Below are 25726 nucleotides of genomic sequence, written 5' to 3'. Positions count from 1 at the left end.
ATGATAAAAATGGATGTACCTCTGAGAAGTAACGGTTATGGAAACAAGCTCTAGTCTAATTTTAAGGTTGTCTTCCCGTTCCATTGTCACAGACTCTTGTTGCACTCTATTGTAACTTTACCCAGAGAGTATTACAGGTTTATAAATTAACCAAAGTTAAAGGGACTGACCCTAGTTTCAACTAAGTTTAGTTAATCTACAAACCTGTAACACATTTGAATAAAGTTACAATTGAGTGAAACATGAGTCTGTGACTTTGAAATGGTGAAATACCCTCTAAAAATAGACTAAAACTCAACTCCATAACTGTTACTTCTCAGACACAAAAATATGAGAAATGCATTTTGTGATATTAAAATAACTAGAAAGACCAAAAACACTTCGAATGTACGGAAATTGATAACCTAAACCATAACATCTAAGTAAAGTATGATTTCAGTTATCAAAAAACGGCTATAATAGTAAACAAATACACCTTAGTGTTTAAAAACTAGGGTATGTCCCTTTAAGTGTCCATTTTCATGGATTAAAACTAGGGTATGTCCCTTTAAGTGTCCATTTTCATGGATTAAAACTAGGGTATGCAACTTTAAGTGTCCATTTTCATGGATTAAAACTAGGGTATGCAACTTTAAGGCTGGGGACAATATTTCAAAATCGAGGTAACCGGAAATCGGATCACATGGTTTTTACCTAGGTAACCAATTGTTCGGTTATGTGAATTATATTTGTGTAACCCGTGGTTTACCTGATCGGTTACCTCAAAGTTAAGTTGAAATTATATTTTAAATATATAGTTTTTAGCTCAATCATAAAGTTAAAACAAAATACAAAAGAAAACATTTTACAAAACAGTTTCTAAAGTGAACAATATTGTAAAAGGACTGAATATCACCCACAGTATTGAAACAAAATAGATACATAATCATTTGGACAGATTCCTTTTTTCGTTTTGCGGTGGCTATGCTACTTTCGCTTTATCGATGGTACTTCAATACTACAGTGACATTCCAAATGTTTGTTTTTTAAAGCTCATTATATGGTTAGTATTTTTCAATTTTGGTGACAATTTTGAATTCCTGTTTACATTAAAACTGTTTTTAACATATATGTAAAATTATAGGCAATCCAATATTATGTCTATATATATTCCTTTAGAGATAAAATAGCAGCAGATAATTTAGCTGTCCATGCACATTAAAAAACAAACAAATATTGGCTCTACTCTATACTGAGCATTTCGTTTAGACTGGTCGCAAATTACAACTGCTGCAATATAACGTTGTCTACTGGTTTGTTGCACATAAAGTATTTAAAAATAAGTCCAAAACATTTGTCGGAATACTAGTAGTATGTCTGCGTAAATAAACTTCCTGTAATCGTGAAGTTTGCGAGTTTTAATTTCTGAACGTTTACAGGTCATGACGTAACCCATTTGTAGTTCGCATAAATTTAATTTTGCATAACTGACACATGAACATGATCACGTCAAGATCAACATTAAAAAACAATTTGTAGAAATCTGCATAATTTTTTCTAATCATGAACTCAATCTGACCTCAACTAATGGCATTAACCCCTAATTGTAATGAACTGATCCACACATCTCAACAGCCAATGGGATGGCTTAAAATCATCCAATGAGTTAAGTTGAAAACAAATTACCTTTGCTATGACACCCATCTGTTGTTTGTAAGCTTTTCCATGTTCGAAACTCGCAAACTCCTGAGCCACACTTTGTAACACGGTATCACTTTCATCCACCGAAACGGGTCTCCCCTTCGGGAAGTAGAACTTTGGAATACTGACACTAGAGTTTCTGAACGATGTCCTTGGAACAGGCACCTGCCGAGTTTGTTTATTTTCCTTGTCTTCGAGACAGTTTGGAAACGGCGGGGTGTCCTGTACTGTTTTGCTGATGTCGTCATATTTTGATTTGTCCGAGACATGTTTTTCAAGTGAATATCCGGGAAGAGTTTCTCTTTCCTTAGCACTAGCAACAGCTGGCTGAAAACAAGAAAAAATAACAGTAGTTATTAAAAAATAGTTTTATAAACTTCATTGTTTTTATTACGGACCTACAAATTATTTTCTAGCAGAAAGGCTGCAAGTGATGTATTTTTCGTACTGGGGCAACATTAATCATTCATTCATTAAAAATAATCAATCTTATGGATTTGTTTTGAGTGTTTTTAATTACTCAATTTCTGACAATGTATTATGTAGCTATTTCTCATTCTGGTAATGCCAGTGGCAAGTTAGACATGTGTCATCTGTCAGTCAACAAATGATATGTGATTAAAATCTGACATTCTGACACTGTGATGATATCCATTAAATTTCACAGTCCAATAACTAATAAATACATCATTACTGAATTTTATCCTGCAACCACTGTTTCTATTGGCCGATTATGACGACTGATTAAAGCAAAGTCATAAACATATATACTAGCAGATTGTCATGTCATGTTATTTCACATGCATATATATACATCACAAAAGCATTAATTTAACTTGTAGGTTGTCATACAATGCAGGTAAAATAACAGAAGTAATAGTTTTTCCTCTTAATTTCTGCCAGAAAGATATTTTTGGGTATCATATGGCGCTATGGAATTGAATATTTATAATGTATGTGCTGCAGGCCCCCCATAATCTAAGTTAGGGGAATAATTAACCACTTCCCTCAATTATTTTAATGTCACGGTATAATTTCCCATATGCTAACTACTGCTTAAAAAGTCTTTTAAATCATACATGTAGGTCAGGTTGCTGAGCAATAACAACAATATTTTATTTATTTCAACTTGTATTTGTGTTTATAACCAATTAAGGTTCAAGCACACTGTCTTGGGCACACACAACTCAGCTATCAAGGCTGTCTATCCAGGAAAGTGGGTTAATTGTTAGTGGTTAGTGAGAGAAGATGTAGTGGCCTTACACCTAACCATTGAGTCATTAAAACTCCCTCTCAGTCTGGGTGGGAGCCAGTACCGGGCTGCGAACCCTGTACCTATCAACCTTAAGTCCGATGGCTTAACCATGACGCCACTGAGGCCGCTACAACAATAATGTCACTCATCCAGTAGATGGTTATCCACTAATAAAAACGTCTAAGTATGGTGGCATCTTTTTAGATTGTTGTCACCCCACGACCTCGGGCAGTGGATGAGTATCTCAGGTATTTGTGTATATGAGTGGGTGTGGACAGACAGGATCATCTCAGGTCATGTCTCCAGGTCAGTATAATGAACGAACGAACGAACTAATGTTTAACGACACCCCAGCACAAAAATACACATCATACAGCTTGAGAATTGTTTTGTTTTTTGTTCATACCCAGATGAAAGTAAAAGAAATAACAGTCAATCCTTATAATTTATAATAAAGGGTGTATAATACAGGGTTTGAAATTTAACACCAGCAGTGATGGCAATTGCTATAGTTGTGATATGAATTGCTGTATGTCAGGGGCTTTATCAATGGAAGATTTTTCGGATCAAACCCCCTTAGTGGACCCAGAATTATCTGATTGGGGTTTTTTTCCCTCCATTTCAAACAGTGTCCCATGACTGGTATACCAAAGGCCATCGTATGTGCTGTCCTCTCTGTGGGAAAGTCCATAAAAAAGATCCCTTGCTGCTTATGGAAAAAGGTAGTAGGTTTCCTCTGAAGACTAAGTCAGAATTACCAAATGTCTGATATTCGATGATTAATTAATCAATGTGCTCTATCCAGCCAGTACACCACGACTGGTACATCAAAGGCTGTGGTATGTGTTATCCTGTCTATGGGATGGTGCATATAAAAGATCCCTTGCTTCTAATCGAAAAGAGTAGCTCATGACGTGGCGACAGCAGGTTTCCTCCCTCAATATCTGTGCATTCCTTATCCATATGTCCGACACCATATAATCGTAAATAAAATGTGTTGAGTGCGTCGTTAAATAAAACATTTCCTTTTTCCTTCAATGTGCTCTAGTGGTGTCACTGAACATTTTTAACTTTTACGGTATGCAAAACAGAAAACTGATGCCTTGGAAATTAAGATCAGTGATTTTAAGCAACAGACATCCTGCTTCCATTTAGAATATTTATTCATCTGTAGCAACAAACAATTCTCTCCAGGGTTTTACATATCACTAATTTCGACACAGCATGGGTTTTTTTTGTCTGTTCTGCACACAGCAAGCTTATTTTAGTGCAGCAATGAAATAAGATATTCAGAAATGCATTTCATGTTATTTTAATCTAATTACAGCTTTTACAGCTTAGCATTTCATTGGTTTTGGGGTGAAATGTTTTAGTTCAGCATGTTTGTAGTTAATCTGGGACTGCTTATTTTGAGCAGTGTTTATCATGTCAATCTGTGACCCACATATCCATAAACTGAACCATTTATCAGATCCGTTTTAACGAATGCATTTAACGGATCCGACAAACATGACACATATATCCAATATCATGTCCGTAAAACGAAGGATTATTGAGGACAATTGTCAAAATTCCCACACAAATAAACACCAACAAGATCAGGTGTACACTGATTTTAGTATTTTCGAAAATACAGGAATACATAAAACACACACATATGTAAAGTAATCGGGTCTGATAAGGAAGGAAATGTTTTATTTAACGACACACTCAACACATTTTATTTACGGTTATATGTGTCAAACATATGCTTACGGATCACACATATATTGAGAGTGGAAACCCGCTGTCGCAATTTCATGAGCTACTCTTTTTTATTAGCAGCAAGGGATCTTTTATATGCACCATCCCACAGTCAGTATAGCACATACCACAGCCTTTGATGTATCAGACGTGGTGTACTGGCTGGAGCAAGAAATAGTTCAATGGCCCCACTGATGGGGATCGATCCCAGACTGCCCATGCATCACGCGATCGCTTTACCACTGGGCTACGTCTCGCCCATCAGGTCTGATAAGGTTACATGTTTGACCTCACGTGGTGCTAATTGTGAGTCTCCACTGTTAAATGATAACAATTCCCCAGCCATTGTTTATCCCAGCACAGAGACTAGAAAACTACAATTTCCTAATTATACACGGTCAGGGGTTGAAATTGAAATTTTTTACCACTATCCCAAAGGAATAGTGAATTTCAAAAAACACTATCTTCAATTATTAATGTACCACTAGTTTTCCTGACTGTGCTACGTCGCCCTGTACAACATTGCGTAACAAACAATTGTTTATATACCAGTCTATGCATTACTGCATACTAGCTGGAATTACAAACGAACTCACTCCAAACATTAGTCTCAATTAAAAAGACATTTATTTTGTACCGGTAAGTGTATCAGAAAGGTCTTAGTAGCACGAGGATTTGTTCTGCAGAAAAATGTAAGCGGAAAAGTCGCAGGCGATTTTCAGTATTTCGTGCTTTACTTTCATTTTCATGACGGAATATTGGAAGAATTGTTTTACTATTCCGTTTCGAAATTTACTATTTGTGGAATAGCGTAAAATTCGACTCCTGAGGGTTTCTCCCAATATGACATCATAATATTGGAATCCTTGCTCCTTTAACAGAGTATTTTCTAGCACTGTTCGAAACATCCGACAATCAGATCCAACAAATAAACATTACAGACCCTCACATTTCATGAAAACAATTGTTTCCGGTACTGTGTCGGTAAAATCACAGAACCGAAATTTCTTTTCCCATGATTGTTATATCGAGTACAACTATTCAACAAAAATATTATATATATAATTATTTCTTAAAAACAGTTTTCAATGGGTTGCCACGATCACAAGGCACGGAACCGGGAAAAGTGTTTCCGCCATGAAATTTTAAATTCTATGGCCTGCATTACAGACATATGTGTCAGTCTTCATTAAAAACCATTGGTTCGACATCAGTTATGGGACACATTTTACAGCTGGTAAACAGATGTGATAAATGGACTGTTAATGGATATGTTTGTCACTGGCTCTAGAGTTCATACAGAAAGCTCCTCAACACAATTAATCAGGGTTTCAGCATTTATCAACTCATGAGGGCAGGACATAGCCCAGTGGTAAAGCATTCGCTTGATGACCAGTCGGTCTAGGATCGATCCCCGTCAGTGGACCCATTGGGCAATTTCTTGTTCCAACCAGTGCACCATGATTGGCATATCAAAGGCCGTGGTATGTACTACCCTGTCTGTGGGATGTTGCATATAAAAGATCCCTTGCTGCTAATCAAAAAGAGTAGCCCATGAAGTTGACGACAGCGGGTTTCCTCTCTCAATATCTGTGTGGTCCTTAACCATAAGACTGATGCCATATAACCGTAAATAAAATGTGTTGAGTGATTTGTTAAATAAAACATTTCTTTCTTTCTTTTATCAACTGATCATCTTTAAAACAACATTTTTGTTACATTCTGTGTTTACCAAGACAAGCCGATTGCAGATTATCAATCTGGTTGTTTTCCGAGATACATTTCAATATTCAGGCCCATACCCGGGGAAGGGGGGTGCATCAGGTATGCATGTATACCCTCCACACAAACCTGCATGTTGCACTTTTAAAAAACCCAGATTTATAACAGTAAAAGGTTTGTTTTGTTTAACGACACCACTAGACAACCTTTTTTTTTTCTTTTTCTTTTTTTTAAGACACAAACATTTAACACAGAGACAAAGACATTTTTTGTATTTTTGGACATTACAAACATGGATGATGATGAGATGAATGGTGAAGCCGCAGTATTTCTATTTCTGTGACTACTTGACAGGTCCTGCTCCAAGCTTGCTGTCAGTTGAGCTATCTCAGTATTACCCGAGCCCGGGGTACACAGAACCTGCAGTGCATGTCAGGTAATCATCCCCCAGGTGGGGTCATACACTCGACCACTAGACAACACTGATTAATTAATCAGCTATTGGATGTCAAAAATTTGGTATTTCTGACTCGTAGTCATCAGAGGAAACCCGCTACATTTTTCTTAATGCAGCAAGGGATCTTTTATATGCACTTTCCCACAGACAGGAAAGCACATACTGTACCACAGCTTTTGACCAGTCGTGGTGCACTGGCTGGAACGAGAAAAAACCTAATCAGTTAAATGGATCCACCGAGGTGGTTTGATCCTGCGATGCAAGCACCTCAAGCAAGCGATCAACAGAATGAGCTAAATCCCACCCAGATTTATGACAGTGACTGTCTTTTACAAAGTCAACATCAGGGCTTCTAGATCATGGTAGCCCCACTCCCATGGCTAGTCATATTCAGTGTTGGGCTAGTAAATATCTAATATTACCATGCCCGACGAGGCTTCTAGATTATGGTAGCCCCACTCCCATGGCTAGTCATATTCAGTGTTGGGCTAGTAAATATCTAATATTACCATGCCCGACGGCTAGTGAAAACAAAAGTTGTCAAATGCTGCATTTTAGTCTTATTTTTTAAATATGAATATTCTATAACCCACTCCCACCCCCAATCTTAGTGTTTTTAAGCTCTATATCTCTTTATGTGACATATCTGATTATTTAGTATTAATTAGTAAAATTCTATTTACTTAAAGTAAAGTAGGGCTAGTGGATTTTTAATCGTGGCTAGTAAATTTCTAAATTACTGATCCTATGGCTAGTGAATTTTATACAAATTCTAGAATCCCTGCAACACTCACAAAAGTTCTTTTAAGAAAGTTCCCCACCAGATCATGTATTTATTTCCACAGAGTTCATGCAATAGACCATTCTACAATTACATGTACATGTACATAAAACAAAATCAGGTTCTTTTTAGTACTTTTTTACCCTCTCCCTCTATATTGCTTTTTAACATATATTTTTAACAAAAATCAGGTTCGTTTATTACCTTTTTTACCCTCTATAATACTTTTTAACATATATTTTTAATACAAACATAATCAATTTCAAAACCTTCTGCCTCCTAAAAATATTACACAGTTGTTAATTGGCCCACACCAGAGTCTGGGATGCCTGGTTGTTTGCCAATCCATTTCATTTATTAATAGAACAGACAATTTTACATTGTAACATTGTAAAAGACCATCCAGCAATGCTGTAACAAACATACACCACGTGCTGTACATGCGTAAGAGAATACATTAAGTAGACTGTGAGTCTGCCCTAGCATGTACAGTGCTGTTAGAGAATAACACACTGAGAAGGTAGGTCTGCCCTCGCATGGTGCGTCTGGGTGATGGAGTGGGAGGAAATGTGTGTTCACCTCATTCCAGAAACACGTCAGACCCGGCACCTTATCAAAGAACTGGCCAGCTCGAAATAGTCTTGTGCATTTCTTATTCATGACATTTCACAGTGAGTGTAGTAGCGAGAGAAAACTGTCAGTACTGTGTATGGCCACCTGTCAAGTGTTTAGACTGACTGAGAAATACTGTCAGCGGTACAATTTGGTTTGGTAACATCCTCACCCAGCCTGCCACCCACAACCAAACTGACCAATTGTAGGGAGGAATGCACGACATATTAAGCACATTTTAAGTATGGTTATGGCTTAGACAAATGGTTATAAGGACCACGCAGGTAATCAGAGAGGAAACTCACTACCACCACAATGGGCTACACTTGCTGATTAGGTCAGGTCAGGTCATAGGGCTTAACGTGCATATTCAGAGCAAGCTGTTGTAGCGCATGCCTGTCATGGGCGCAGGTGTCAACCCATGCCGGCTCCTCCATCCAGGAAAGGGCTTGGGGTGGGTTGAAGGGCCTGCCCATGCTGGTAAGTGCAAGAGAGCACCACAACCCAACCAGTAGCTAGGGATCTTTTATATGCAGTATCCCACAGACAGGATAGCACATACCATGGTCTTTGTTACACCAGTTGTAAAGCATTGACTGGAATGAAAAACAGCCCAATGGGCCACAGATGGGGATCAATCCTAGACCGACTGTGCATCATGGTGAGCACTTTACTACTGGGTTAGGTCCTCCACCCCACCCCGGATTGGAAACATGCAGCAGGGCTTACCCTGCCCATAGTCAAATTAGCCAATTAAAAGAAGGAAAGAATGTTTTATTAATGACATATTCGACACATTTCAGTTATGGTTGTATGGCATTGCCACATAGCTGATGAGAGAAGAAACCCATTGTTGACAGGCAATGGGCTAATATTTTCAATTTGCAGCAAGTGATCTTTTATAAAGTTAAAGTTTGTTTTATTTAATGACACCACTAGTGCACACTGATATATTAATCATCGGCTATTGGATCAAAGGAATCTTTTATATGCAGTATCCTACTGACATGATCTTTGTTGCACCAGTTGTGGAGCACTGGCTGGAACGAGTTTACAATTGCCTTTATCATTCTTTCATAAACACACTGCTACTTTGGGGGTTTTTCATTCAGATCACTGTTCTCATAGTACTGATACTGTGTGTGTTATTTATATTTAAACAGCACACAACTGATCATAATTTAGATGGTGATGTTTTTTATTAAACATTTTGTGGATGGAGAACAAAGTACCGTTCTCGACTTCCTGACATGGTAAACTGAACGACTGTTCTCAACTTGTTTTGATGCCCGACTTTTAAAACAAAATATTTGATAAATTTTGGGGTTTTAAAAACATACACTAACAATCCACATACACACACAGACACCCTCCACAAGCATACACTTTGTAAATTAGCAAAAATATTACTAAACTGTCAACCGCTGGGCCGATTGAGTAATATGAAGGTTGGTATCTGTCCTGGTATTGATGACTGTCATAATTTACTGCAATAATTAATCACCAAGTAGTGAACATGAACTAATCACCAAGTAGTATAGTGATCAAAACTACAGGACTTAAAACTAGTAGGTACTTGGTTCATATCCTGGTGCAGGTTCCTACCCAGAGAAACATTTACTGGTTCAATAGGGAACTGCACAACCACTACATCTACTCGTCCTTCACTAACCACTAACCACTAACAGTTTGCTTGTACTTTGTTCTCCATCCACAAAATGTTTTGATAAAAAAACTTCACCATCTAAATTATGATCAGTTGTGTGCTGTTTAGATGTAAATTAGCTAAACAGGTATCAGTACACCGAGAACAGTCATATGAATGAATAATACAGCATCAGTGTGTTCATGAAAGAAAAAAAGAGTAAAGTTTGTTTTATTTAATGACGCCACTAGAGCACATTGATTTTTTATCTATTCATCGTCTATTGGACGTCAAACATATGGTCATTCTGACACTGTTTTTTTTTAGAGGAAACCCGCTGTCGCCACATATGCTATTCTTTTATGACAGGCAGCAACAGATCTTTTATTTGCGCTTCCCACAGGCAGGATAGCACAAACCATGGCCTTTGTTGAACCAGTTATGGATCACTGGTCGGTGCAAGTGGTTTACACCTACCCATTGAGCCTTGTGGAGCACTCACTCAGGGTTTGGAGTCGGTATCTGGATTAAAAATCCCATGCCTCGACTGGGATCCGAACCCAGTACCTACCAGCCTGTAGATCAATGGCCTTACCACAACATCACCGAGGCCAGTTTCATGAAAGAATGATAATGGGGATTGTAAACTCATTCAAGCCAGTGCTCCACAACTGGTACAACAAAGGTCATGTCAGTAGGCTGAGCTGCATATAAAAGATTCCTTTGATCCAATAGCTGATGATTAATAAATCAATGTGGTAATTTGGACATACAGTCTTAGAGAGGAAACCCGCTACATTTTTTTCATTAGTAGCAAGGGATATTTTATATGCACCTTTGATATACCAGTCATGTCACACTGGCTGGAATGAGAAATAGCCCAATGGGCCTACCAATGGGGATCGATCCCAAACCGACCACGAGCCTACATCCCATTCCAAAAAGTAACAGACACCCAAGCTAGTTGAGGAATGTTCAGGAAAGTATAACAACACACCACCAGTTTTAAATTCAGGAAAACAAAAGGTATATTGGCCCAAATGACACCTCAGTACATAATATTATGGTGTTTAACATTTGGCTATTTAAACAAATGACTTAGAAAATGAAAGAAGAAACTCACTGCAGCCACATAAGCTATACCTACAAAACAGCAGCAAGGGATCTTTGATACACACCCAACCAGTGCCCTGATTTATAAAAGGTATATACTGTCTGTAACAGGTCTAAGTGGTGTCATGGTTAGCCATCAGACATAAGGCTGGTAGGTACAGGGTTCGCAGCCCGGTATCAACTCTCACCCAGAGCGAGTTTTAACAACTCAGTTGGTAGGTATAAGACCACTACACCCTCTTCTCTCTCACTAACCACTAACCCACTGTCCTGGCCCAGATCGCTGAGGTGTGTGCCCAGGACAACGTGATTGAACCTTAATTGGATATAAGCATGAAAATAAGTTGAAATGAAAAAAAAACTGTCTGTAGAAAATTGTATATAAAATATAACTTGCTGTTAATTGGGAAAATGGAGTGAGTCTCCTCTGAAGACAACGTGTCATTCTGGAGTCAACTTAGCAAATGTTTAACATTCAATAGCCGATGATTAATAAATCAATGTTCTCTAGTGGTTTTGTTAAACAAAACAAAACTTCTTACTACATATACATTACATGGGCAGGATAGCACTTTAATATATCAGTCATGGGGATAGTTGGAACAGGAAAAACTAAAATATGACACTTCCACCAATAAATCCCTCAGGCAAACAGTATCTCACTTCCTACCCCATTAAAAAAAAAATTCAGATGCCACAATGTGAAACAAACGGTAGCACACAAAAAGAGCAAATTAACTTGTCAAACTGAGTATTAGTTATTCATGATTTAATCAGAGCAAATTCACTTAACAAGCTGAGATTTAATTCTACTAGTAGTAGTAATTTAGAAAGGAAGGAAAGAAGGAAATATTTTATTTAATGACGCACTCAACACATTTTATTTACAGTTATATGGCGTCAGACATATGGTTAAGGACCACACAGATATTGAGAGAGGAAACCCGCTGTCGCCACTTCATGGGCTACTCTTTTCGATTAGCAGCAAGAGATTTTTTATATGCACCATCCCACAGACAGGATAACACTTACCACAGCCTTTGATATACCAGTTGTGGTACACTGGTTGGAGCGAGAAATAGCCCAATGGGCCCACCGACGGGGATCGATCCCAGACCGACCGCGCATCAAGCGAACGTTTTACCACTGGGCTACATCCCGCCACTAATTTAGAAAGATTCACTGTGAAAGGTCAACTGGCCTAGGTGATGTATTGGTTAAACCATTGGTCTTAAAGCTGGTCAGTTCTTGATTAACACCTTAGTACCAGCTCCCACAGATCAGTGGGGAGGTATAAGAAGAAGTTTGTTTTGTTTAACGACACACTAGAGCACATCGATTTATCAATCATCAACTATTGGATGTCAAACATATGGTAATTTTGACATATAGTCTTAGAGAGGAAACCCACTACATTTTTCCATTATTAGCAAGAGATCTTTTGTATGCACCAATGCACCATCCCACTGACAGGACAGCACATACCACAGCCTTTGATATACCAGTCGTGCAACAAGAAATAGTCCAATGGGTCCACCAACGGGGATCGATCCCAAACTGACTGGGGAGGTATAAGACCAATACATTGAGTTCTATCTCACTAACCACTAATAACAAAACATTAACCCATGTTCTGGACAAATAGCTGAAGCATGTCTATGACAACTGGCTTGAAGCTTATGTGAATATAGGCATACAAATCATGTTAAAATTAAATGATATGACAAGCACTGAAACTGGGAGGAAGGAAAGAACAGATTCAAAGAAGGGAGAAGAACAGATGAACAGCAAAGTTGATTAATAAATGTTGTGGCACCTTCTTTAGAGAAAACGTCTATTGCTACCACATACTACACTCCTAAACAGCATCAAAATATCTTCTGTTTGCACTTCTTAACACTTACAAAAAGCACAGCAACCATTGATAAAGTAACTAGTGCACATAACACAATCTCTCTCTCTCTCTCTCTCTCTCTCTCTCTCTCTCTCTCTCTCTCTCTCTCTCTCTCTTCCTTCTCTTTCTGGTTGCTTTCCAACTCTTTTTCATTCCATGCCTCTCCCTTCTTCTCTGTCTTTTTCTCTCCCTCCTTCCTTCTGTTTCATTCTCTCTCCCTCCCGTATTCCATTTTCCCCATCTCATCTCTCTCCCTCCCTCTCTTCTCGTCCCCTCCCTTCCTTTATCTCTCTGCTTTTTCCTTCTGTCTTTCTTTCCAACTTTTTCCTTCCATCCCTCTCTCCCTTCTTCTCTTTCTTTCTTTCTCTCCCTCCTTCCTTCTGTATTATTCTCCCTCCATCTCTCTCTCCATCTCTCTTTTTCTCTCACATTTCTCTCTCTCTCTCATCTCTCTCTCTCATCTCTCTCATCTCTCTCTCTCTCTGTATGATATAGACTTTCAGTAATAAATATGATTTAAACCAACACTAAACAGACAGTAATCAAAATTATTTAAACCACCATGTACCTGCTGTATGACCGCACCCTGCGGTAGACTCAACACATTTGTCTCACTCTGTGGTAGCCGTGAGATGGTATTGGTCTCACTCTGAGGTCGGTAGCACCGTGTGTTCGTCTCACCCTGCGGTATATGCGAGATCGTATTCGTCTCAGTCTGAGGCAGGCGGGGAGACGGGACATTCGTCTCACTCTCTGGTAAATGTGAGACGGCATTTGAATCACTCTGTGGTACACGGGGAGATGTGACATCGGTCTCATTTTGTGAGACGGTATCACTCTTATTCTGTGGAAGACGACTTCGAGTGTCCTGTGATTTCGTTGCCGGAGATGTCTTTTTGGTTTTGTCTCCCAGGAAAAATGGGAACGCGATCGCCGAACATATCCCGTAATGGATGGCGCCACACTTGACGCCATAGCATCCAAGAATCTTACATGATTGACAGTGGTGAAGTGACCGTCGCCACCGCAGGTCGATCTTACTAGAGTAGTACAGTGTTACCCGGGAGTGCACCAGCTTCACACATGCATACTTCTTCTGCATGCTAACACCCGACACAGCAGAGAAGAAACCCACACAAGCTCACAATGTAATCGGTGACCTCAGACAACCTCAGGTGATGAGACTTGTACATTCCGGTAAGTCAGAGAATCAGTGAAATTGTTAAATTGTAATTCAGAATACTTGATAGCCTTGTCCACACCTGTGATAAATAAGAGATACCCACAGATAATCATGTTGTAATTATGTCAAGACAACTTGATGATTCTCACAAATGATGGTAAACAACTGATACTTTCACAAAGAAATCCTGTACTTTCTTGAAATTTCACACAACTGATAATAAACAACTGGTATATTCACACAAAAATATGGCAGTTTCTTGAAGATTCACACAATTGATGATAAACAACAGAAATATTCACACATAAATCCAGAAAATTCACACAATTGATGATAAATAACTGATATGTTCACACACAAATCCTGCAGCTTCTTGAAGATTCACACAAATGATGGTACACCAAATGGTAAACAAATAATCACACAAAAATACTGCTCTGCCTTCAACATCCGCAGAACTGACAGCATACAACAAATATTCACACACAAAGTATCATCTATAACATGTATCTGTAACATTCACAGAACTGACGGTAAACAACTGATACATTCACAAGAATATGTACTACGTTGAAGAGTCAGTGAACTTATCATAAACAACAGACATTCACAAAAAAAACACTTTTTCTTGATGGTTCACAGAACCAACAGTAAACAATAAAATATTTCCACAAAGAAGAAGACCGGTCTCTCTTGAAGATTCCCAGAATGGACTGGTCTTGTACTGAAAATTCCTCACCCACCGAACACATTTAACGCTGGAACCAATGTGATACGCAAAAAAGATGAGGCAAGGTTATCTTGGAAGATGCTGTACACTAAATCACTGGATATACGAGAATACAACGCGCAGGGTAAACACTCTATACAGACTGGCCTGACCTGGCACGAGATCAATCCAGGTATATATATATATATATATATATTATACATACACATGTATATACACACACAGTGCGTAGTTTTAAAAGTAACTCCAGAAAACTGGATAACATGTGTGTGTGTGTATTTGTAAAACTAAAGAAAGACGAGATAACCCGGAGTTCAGGAATCGAGGTATACAAGCATGGCAGGTCTGATGGCCGAGGTAGATAGAGTTTAACTCTCTCTCACTCACTCACTCTTCTGTCAGTTAGTGATAATAACAGATGTTTCCCTCAAGCCGTCTGCCCAGCTCCCTCCACTTGCCATATATGGAAAACAGATGTTTGTGCGAGTGTAAGTCTTGAAAAACTCCACTGCATGCATCCACAGTCAAGTAAGGCACACAGGGTAACAAGATGTTTCAACTGTAAAAAGGTTGCGGTGACAAAGATATCAAAGAGGATTCAATCAAACTGACTTCAATTTAATCAAGCTGACTGCAAATCAAGTTTAATTTAATCAAGTCAATTTGACTTCAATTTAATCAAATTTAATCAAGTCAACTTCGATCAAGTAGAATTTAATCAAGTTTAATTTAATCAAGTCAATTTAAATCAAATTGGCTTCAGTCAAGATGACTTTAATCAAGTTGACTCAATTAATTTTGACTTCAATCAAAGTGGTTTCAAGTGAGTTGAATTCGGTGAAGTTGGTTTAATCAAGTTACTTCAATCAAACTGGCTTTAATAGTTGAGTTCAAGCAAGTTGGCTTCCATCAAGTTGACTGTAATCATGTTGACACTAATTAATTTTAACTTCACAATGAAATTGGTTCCAATAAAGCTGAATCAAATCAAGCTGACTCCAGTCGACTGACTTTGGCTTTAATCAAGTTGAATTCAATCAAGTTGGGTTTAGTAAGTTAGACTGAATCAAGTTGGTTTTAATTAATTAAATTTCAATTTCAATCACGCGTGGTCTAATGAAAGTGAATTCCATCCATTTGGCTTCATTCTAGTGTTCCAGATCAAGCACTGTTACCTGCCTAATGTCAACCTCTAGTATCTACAGGTAGTTTTTACAGAGGCCATCTGGCTGTCGTCCTCTAGTACACACATGAACATCATTATATGTAGCCATTACTCATACCATGATATCTGGAAGGCTGATGTAGTCCAGGCAAACAGCCAGAAATGGAACTTGTGTCTAAGCCAAGATGATAATGAAGACGACCCTTAACATTAATAAAGATGAAAGTATATATTTATGTATGATGTTAATTATGTGTCCATGTGCAATATTTTGATAATCATATATATCAAATATTAATTACATTAATGTAAAGGTACAGTAACTGTAAATTGTTATACACAACATATTAATTAAAATTATTTACAATATTTCATACTGACATATTTTACACTCGACTTTGCATTCATCTCGCAAGTAATGTAAAACCAAAAATGTAAATTTATGCCCTTTGAATAGTTTACATATTTTAATGGGATAGTTTTGTACATTTTTTCTTTCTAGGCTTGACCCATGACGTACATTCCTTTGACACGGCCATTCATCAAATTAAGGCCATTACTACCAAGGTCTTTCATCTGAACCAGGTACATGTACAAGGCAAAATCTGTAACACCTCTTTCAATACAAACGAGAAACAAACCATAGGCAGAGTACAAACGCAATAAACTCAAACTTGATGGATTATACTGATCCAAGTTGCCGCGGGTTTCACAATTTTGATGTGTCTGTTTATTTTGATTTAAAACTGTAGTTAATTTAATTAAGCAGCATGCTGTGGTGACAGCAAATGGGATATTGTATCAGTAGTGATTATTAAAAGCCAGTCATTGTAGTTCTTCTTTAGAAAAATTTATATATTTTATAACTGACTTGCAACACAGTATATAAAATTAATTACCATTTCTTCAGGAAAAGATTTCTGAGTATTTTGATAATACACATAAAGGCAAGATTTGTTTTTACATGCACTTTAAGAATTATTTTTACAACACATACTCTAATATTAATATTACTTTACTGCACTCAAAGTAATACAGGTACCTACTCATAACAAGTATTTGAGTGAACTCTTCCTATGTGTATTTGATTTACATATATTTGATTTAACTATTTGTATGTGTATTTACGTTAACTCTTCCTATGTGTTTTTCAGTTAACTCTCAAGTCAAATTAACTTACTTAATAATTGTGCCTGAGCATTTGTTTTAGCTGGTGTAATTAACTGCGCTGCAAGGGCTATTAGTGTGAAGTTGATCTTTCAGTATATAAACTAGCTGTATACATGGCGTAAGACAGCTTTCATGTCCATACAGGTTTTATAAATCTCGGCAAAACTAGAACATGTATAGAAATTAGTACAAAGTAGATCCAGTTATAAACTTCCATCAAACTGTTGTTTCAAAGTAAAGAAATCATCAGAACTGGTTTTCATGTCTCCTACAGGCAAACATAGATATACGCTTCTTCAAAGAGCTACACATACAGTCCATGACAAAACAATAATATCAACCACCCATCCATAGCTGGTTTCTTAAAAGTCCACAATTACTCCCCAGCTGAACACACCAGCACAGCAGAAATTATACAACTGTACAACACTTAGTTTTTTGTTCATCTAACTACTTTTTAAAACTCCCACACAGGCAATCTGTGAGAGACTAAAAACATTCTAGCTAACCACCTATGTTTAGTTGGCTTTATTGCTGGCTTTCACAATTATCCTCCAGTTGAACACTCCAGCACAGCAGACATTATGCAACAACTGCTACAACACTCTATTTTTTGGTTCATTTAATAAATCCACGGAGGCAATCAGTGAAAGACTAGAAACCTTCTAGCTGACCAACCATGCTTAGTTGACTTTATTGTTGGTTTTCGCACTGTATAAACTTGTAGTTGATGTTGGATCCTTAAAATCTGTAATTGCTCCAACTGAACTCAGCGACTCTAAACGCACACACAACTGCTGATTGATCCTACCACTTTTTCACTTTGATTTGGAGGCAACACCATCCACAGAAACAATAAGTGAAGCAGGCTGCAAATCTTTCAACAGGATATCTATATGCCTAGTTGAGTTTATAGTTGGTTCTTACACTGTGTAAAGTTAATAATGACCCCAGCTCAACATACCATCACAGAAACTATTGAGCAACTCTTAGCTGACTTCATTGGTGGTTTTCATACTGTATAAAGTCTGTATAATCAGCCCTGTACAGTAAATATCCAGAAACTCACTTTCCTCACATCATATACACTGATAATCAGGCTGAAAAATGCTTAACTGGCCACCTAGTCAAGTTTATTATTGGGTTTCACACTGTATAAAGAAAATCATCATACTAGCTAAACACACCAATACCGGTACAACAATATTCAGCAACTCCTAGAACACTTAAATGTTTTGTTCATTGAATGATTTTTTAATTTTTTTTACTTTCCTCACATCATCCACATTGACAATCAGTGAAAGATTGAAACACTTTTAATTGGCCACCTAGTTATGTTTATAGTTGGTTTTCACTGTATAAAGTAAATCATCATACCAGCTAAACACACCAGTGCCGGTACATCAATATTCATCAACTCCTAGAACACTTAAATTTTTGGTTCATTCAATGAGTTTTTCAATCTGCTCACACTGACAATTCGTGAAATCTTCCAGTCAACTACCTACATGTAAGCATAGTTGACTACATAGTTACTTTTTGCACTGTATATTATACACACTATAAGAGTATACCAACTATATACATTGTACAAGAGAACTGACTACACCACTGTGACAGTATATTCCTAATTCATTCGTGTCGGAAAACCACACACAGGATATGAATCACCCATATTTCAAAACCACAAAACTGACCTCAACAGTGTTTGCAACCTTTGTATATAGAGGTATGCTGATAATTATAAACAGCAGAGGAACACAGTTCTAATCTTTAGGTCCAGGTGTATACACACTATGTGTTTCTGACCTCAGTGGTAATTACAAAAAAAACATGCAGTGACAGGAGGACTGGTAAGCTAAATAGTTACCAAGTGTCTAGTGTGTCCTCAAATACACGCACACACGTCCTATAATATATACAGTGTGCCAATACTCCCAACACATTGTACAATTAAGTGTCACCCTGTTGTGACCTACTTCTTACACGCTGAAGACACATTCTTACAAATACCGCCCCCAGCCAAAAACCATTAATATAATACAGCTTTCTTCCAGACTTCCACCTTTATATGCAATAAGCACTTGACTTCTCCTGCATAATTGGATGAATATAGCTGGTTGGTTAGGTGGGCGTGTGGATGGATGGATGGATGGATGGATGGATAAATGAATGGATGGAAGGAAGGAAAAGTGGATGAATGAATGAATGAATGGAAGAATTGATGGAAAAATGGATGGATGGATAAATGGAATGATAGAAGGAAGGAAACGTGGATGGATGGATGGATGGATGGATGGATGGATGGAAGAATGGATGGATGGTGGATGGAAGGATGGATGGATGGATGGATGGATGGATGGATGGATGGATGGATGGATGGATGGATGGATGGATGGATGGATGGATGATGGATGGAAGGATGGATGGATGGAAAAATGGATAGGTTGGCTGGGAGTGAATAAACTTAGAAGGAAAGGCTGATGGATGGATGGATTGACATACAAATGTATGAATGGTTGGGTTGATTAATGGTTAGTATGACTCATGGGCAGAGACAGACAGAGATGGTTGAATGAATGAGTTTGCTGATTGGGGTTTGGGGTTGGATGGATGGATGGATGGATGGATGGATGGATGGATGGATGGATGAATGAATGGTTGGATTTTATGGATGTAATGGATGAATGGATCAATGGATCAATGGATGGTTGAATGAATGAATGAATGAATGAATGAATGAATGAATGAATGAATGAATGAATGGTTGGTTGGGCTGACTGGGGTTTGGATGGAAGGATTCATGATCTCATGAATCAACAGATTGAAGAATACTAAATACTAATATAAATGATAAGTAAATCAAACAAAAAGAGAGAATGTCATTTCAACTTGTCACGTCACAGAATTTTACAGGTAAGTTTCTGAAACAAAAATCACAGACTCCACTGAAAATACTTTTAGCCACAATGCAGCATTACCTAACCAAATGTACATACACGATTGTTGTTGTTAAAGGCAATGGCTGGCTTTCAAGATACCGATCACTGGATAGATCTTTGTTATAAAATGCTAGTATGAAATGCCTTCAGCAGTATTTTCCAACAGTGTGACAGTTGCTCAAGTGTTAGCTACTACGTTTAAAACTCTGAATCATCTGAGATTTTAATGAACGTGTAGAAATAATGTTATGAACTGCTGTGGGTGATATTTTCAAACATTTCAATACATATACAGTAGCTCAACTATATGGTGTATGCCAGGATTTCTGACAGAGGATAAAACGTGTATGGCACCACCCAAATGTTTTTAGAAAGATTATATAGTAAATGAACTGCTGTTTAAAATTTGTCAAAGTGTGTGAAATGCAGTGTTCAATTTTAAATGATTTCAAATCCGTAACTACTTAGTAGGAGCATTTATGATCTGCTCTGTTTTTATTACATACCTTCAAAATATTTTCTGACAGAAAGTCTATGAAGGGATCTTTTATATAGAACATGAAATAGCACAATAGACCCAGTGGGACTGATCCCAGACCAAGCGCTTTGCCACTCTGCCCCATCAAGTTAGACTCACAATAAGGCCTAAAAAAAATGTAGGTGTTTCCGGTTTTCCGACCCACTCTAATTTCATGTATACCTGCCTCGGTGGCATCATGGTTAGGCCATCGGTCTACAGGCTGGTAGGTACTGGGTTCGGATCCCAGTCGAGGCATGGGATTTCTAATCCAGATACCGACTCCAAACCCTGAGTGAGTGCTCCGCAAGGCTCAATGGGTAGGTGTAAACCACTTGCACCGACCAGTGATCCATAACTGGTTCAACAAAGGCCATGGTTTGTGCTATCCTGCCTGTGGGAAGCGCAAATAAAAGATCCCTTGCTGCTAATCACAAAGTGTAGCCCATGTAGTGTTGACAGCGGGTTTCCTCTCAAAATATGTGTGGTCCTTAACCATATGTCTGACGCCACATAACCATAAATAAAATGTGTTGAGTGCATCGTTAAATAAAACATTTCTTTATTTCTTTCTAATTTCATGTAGCAACCCAGAATTTTTTTGAAGCAAAAAATAAATAAATAAATATTAGGAAAAAACAAATGAGTTTTTGCAATCAGCAAACTAGATTCGGAACACCTTAGCCAATTACGTTTTTTCAGTTCGATTCGATTTAAAAAAAAAAAAAAACTTCTGACCTAAGTACCCTGTCAGTGTTTCTGCCAGAAAAATGTTTTTGGGTATGGCGCTATGGAATTGAATGCAACCACAGTCAACAGGGGGTATGGGGGTGGCCTTTTTCAGAAAGCAAATGGGTTAAGAAAATCATACAGTAATGATAAGAGGTAATAAAGGTTAACTTAAAAAAATTAATAATCTACAAAAAAATCTGAGTATGGCGCCATACCCATTTTACCCTCTGGCAGAAACTCTGCCTATCTTTTTTCAAGGATGAAACCTGAAAACATACACATTTTTTGTTCAAGGCCTAAGAGGTCAGTAGATAAACAGATCACGTGCTTACTCACCCTTGTACTCAGACTATTGCGATGATTGTTCTTTGACGCTAATGGCCGACGGGGACTCCGGGGGCTGGGCAGTTTACCCGGCGGGGAGGACGGCCGTAACCGTGGCGACTGCGGCTTGTGACTGACGCTGACGGCCTGTCGCGGGGATGGCTGGGTGAGGTGTTCCCCGAGGACGATCTGTCGCAGGTTCTCCTGTAGTGCCTGCTGGGTGTCCACCTCACTCAGCCAGCGCAGGAACAACTCATCCACTTTAGACTTGAGTATTGGTCGTAAAGCCATCACACACACAAACAAACAAATGTCAAGCGTCGCAATATTTAAGCCATTGTGAAAAACACTATTGTAGTCATGTCTTGATGTAGATATGATAATGTAGCGCTGACGTCGACACAGTCTTCTGTTCAGCAGTAACTGAGACGTAGGCAAATGTTTCCGTTACAATGTTGTAACTAGTCTTGATGGTACACTGTAAGTGTTAAAATGTCTGCAGAAAAAAAGATGGAAGATTTTCCTAGTATATGATGCAGCAAGCTCTTCAACTTCACATCACTCTTGAGCGGTTTCACTGTTGAAAAGAGAAAAACACAGAAATTAATGCAGGGCTCGAAATTAACGGCGGCCACGTGGCATGCCTCAATGCCCTGAAAATTAATCTCACGGCAAAACTTGCATTTTACTCACTGGTCATCATGTTCAGATGCGACTGCTGAAAGTTGTTTTATTACAAAGGAAATGTTTTATTTAACTATGCACTCAACACCTGGTCTTTTAGATTACGGTAGCCCCATTCCCATGGCTAGTGATATTCAATGTTAGGCTAGTAAATAACTACTATTGCCATGCCCAACGGCTAGTGAAAAAAAAGAAGTCAAATGTTGCAGTTACGTTTATTTTGTAAATATGAATATATTGCCCCACCCTAACCAACCACTGTTGGTGTTTTAAAGCTCTATCTCACTCTTTAGGTGACATATCCTATTATTACTATTATTTAGTAAAATTGTATTAACTTAAAGTAAAGTAAGGCTAATGAATTTTTCATCGTGCTAGTAAATTTTAAAAATCACTGATCCCATGGCTAGTGGATTTCATAAAAATTCTAGAAGCCCTGAACACGTTTTATTTACAGTTATATGGCGTCGGATTTTATTACCAAAACATAAAATCATTCACACTTCTTTAATTTGGAATGGGTGTTGTTGTGACATATTAAGACACTTGTTAAGGTCTTCTCACTTCCCTGCTCTCTGGTCATATCTATGTGATCAATTCATTCGATGAAGATATAAGCGTACAAGACAGGGATCGCGAAGTCTCTCTCCTTTAATTTTCACCCAGTGAGAACACCAGTCTGTACAGCATTCCCTCTTGATTGAACACTCTTTTTTCTCTTACAAACCAGACTCCCACCACTGGCATATCAAAGGCAATGGTTATTGTGGTATCACCAATTGTCGAAAACCGTACGCAATCGAAAACTGTATTATTTTACTTCCGGGTATTTTGTAATGTCTGCACATGTTCGATTGTTGATACGACAAGAACTTCTTGTTAAGGAAGTACACTTAAAATAAATTACGTTTTATGCACAGTGAAATGTATTATTACAGTTAATTTGCACCCTGGAATCTTAATGAAGCAATGCAAATACATGCCTAAACAGCAACAGGTGCACGACAGAATCCACACAACCAAACACTGCCAAATGAGTAATGACGGATCATTTCCGGAAAGCCGCTTTTAGGTCACGTGACTGTCATGTTACTGTTTTCACAGGAAAAGCCGATTTTATGTTGTTGCCATTACGCTGATAGCGTCATAGTACAGTTTTCGATAATGCTTTTAAAATGACGTTTTCTTAGCACCTGGTGCAATTTTTTATGGAAGAGGGATAACATGCGAGTATGTACTTACCTTTTTATACATTTTATTTCTAAATTGAACAAGGTAAACACTAATGTCATTAAATTGATAGCCTGACATGACTGAGCTGTCTACAACTGTCAGAAAGTGCATTCAGGGCTTTTAGATTATGGTAGCCCCACTCCTGTGGCTAGTGATATTCAATGTTGGGCTAGTAAATAACTACTATTGCCATGCCCAATGGCTAGTGAATTTTTGTTAGTCAAATGTTGCTGTTAAGTCTATTTTGTAAACATGAATATCCTGCCCTCACCCCACCCCCCAATGTTAGTGTTTTCAAGCTCTATCTCCCATTTTAGGTGACATATCCAATTATTACTATTATTTAGTAAAATTGTATTAACTTAAAGTAAAGTAGGGCTAGTGAATTTTTAATCAGGGCTAAGGTCAACAACAGTCACTTTTCGCACCCTTGTTTTGGCTTTGTACACAGTAAATAAAACATATCCAACGGTACTTTTTATTTCTTTCATCTTTTGAAACTTAAAATTAATATTTTGTTCAGAATTATGAAAAATAACAAAATACCAACCTGTAAACAACGCTGTCCGCTTGTTATAGAAATTTGACAGGGGTCAAGCTTATTGCTGCTTAGTAGACCAGTTTTTATTTTAATATGGCAAAGCATTGTAATAATATAGCTAATTTTGAATTTGAATGATGTCAGTATTCCAATGACGTCACTTTGAATCGCCTTACAATAACTATACACTGGGTGCATGACGTTTCCGTTTTAAGAATGCTGGAAAAATTCCAATGCAAACTTGCTATTGAAATTTTTTTGTTTGAACATTAATAATGTATCTGAAGAAAATCTTGTCATTAAAAATTGGGTATCAGGTCGTTTCGTAACCATACCGTTTCGTACCCAAAAGCATACCAGTTCGTACCCAAAGGCATACCAGTTCGTACCCAAAGGCATACCAAACAAAGGCATAAACTAAAACAAAAAGTTGTATTCTTCTATCAAAAATGTATTATATCGGACAATGTAGGCATTATTAGACCTAAAAAAAGTCCACATTCCAAAAACATGGGATATCAGATCTTATTATATTTTTGTTATATGTGCGTGCGTGTGCGTGTATGTTTTTGTTTTGAGCATATATACGTACGAAGAGAGGATCGGTCTTGCGAAATATTCCGATCGATATCTCACAACGGTTATGCATAACAATAAACACCATCGCTGCACTGTGGAATCGATTCCACAAGACACAAGACAAAAGAATTGCTCTTTGGCTACGAAAAGGTATGCTTTTTGGTTACGAAACGGCATGCTTCAGTGATGCACAGCACATAGTTGCTCATTTAATGCTTATAAAAGATACTGAGTGATTATTACAACACATTTTTTGCTAAATGTTACAATATGTTTGTAATATAACATTATAATTGTGTATTTTAAAAAAAATATTAATGTTAGGTATAATGTATGACATTATTTAATTGGTTACAAACTGGTATGCTAGTGGTTACGAAACGGTATGGTACGAACGTGTTTGGGTACGAAACGTCTAGAAACCAAAATTTGTACCTTTTACGAAATATGGATTTCAAGTGAAATTACGGTAAAATATGCTATATTTATAGTGTACGAACCCAAAAGATGGGTGCGAAAAGTGACTGTCATCGACCTTAGTACATTTTTTAAATCACTGATCCCAAGGCTAGTGCCCTGTGTAGGGGATTTTAGAAACATTCTAGAAGCTCTGTCATTTAAAGATCCCTTGGTGATAATTAGGCCTACTGTGAAAATAAATGACATAAAACAGCTTATGATTAATTATTCAACGTACTCTAGGGGTGTCGTGAAACAAACAAAAAACTCTTTACTAATACTTCCAGCATGATTCATGGAATCATGGTCACTTTCCTTTTTATTTTATTTTTCATTTTTGAACAAGCACAGACCCATAAAATTATACCTTCCAACATATTGGTCGGGGCCTATCACGAAAACTAAATTATTTGCAAATATTTACTAACATCTTTACCTGAAATGCTGACTGAAAATATACCGCTGATATCAGCCAATTTTAAACTAATCCACTCCTGATGAAACACAAATGGAGAAAGCGCCCGTGGAAACAAGGTTACCGGAAACTGGCTTTGAAGGAATTTCC

The 25726-nt window shown here is 37.7% G+C and overlaps 1 protein-coding gene across 3 annotated transcripts in view; it reads right to left on the bottom strand.

The window, feature by feature from the left end:
* The window catches only part of LOC121372446 (serine/threonine-protein phosphatase 2A regulatory subunit B'' subunit beta-like), a 49305-nt gene extending 23603 nt beyond the window's left edge, over positions 1-25702 (bottom strand). For 2 of the 3 annotated variants that reach the window (XM_041498756.1, XM_041498763.1), the window contains exons 1-2: positions 13471-18491; positions 1666-2007 (exon numbers count right to left, since the gene is read on the bottom strand). In XM_041498756.1, coding sequence (XP_041354690.1) covers positions 1666-2007; positions 13471-14004 — 876 coding nt within the window. In that variant the 5' untranslated portion in view covers positions 14005-18491. Of the gene's footprint in view, positions 1-1665; positions 2008-13470; positions 18492-21677; positions 22243-25597 lie in introns of those variants that run through there. The other variant, XM_041498772.1, reaches the window with a different exon arrangement.
* Between the last annotated feature and the right edge of the window lie 24 nt (positions 25703-25726).

The sequence above is a fragment of the Gigantopelta aegis genome, chromosome 1, assembly GCF_016097555.1.
Source record: "Gigantopelta aegis isolate Gae_Host chromosome 1, Gae_host_genome, whole genome shotgun sequence".
Lineage (NCBI taxonomy): Eukaryota > Metazoa > Mollusca > Gastropoda > Neomphalida > Peltospiridae > Gigantopelta > Gigantopelta aegis.
This window is presented reverse-complemented; position numbering and strand designations above follow the sequence as displayed.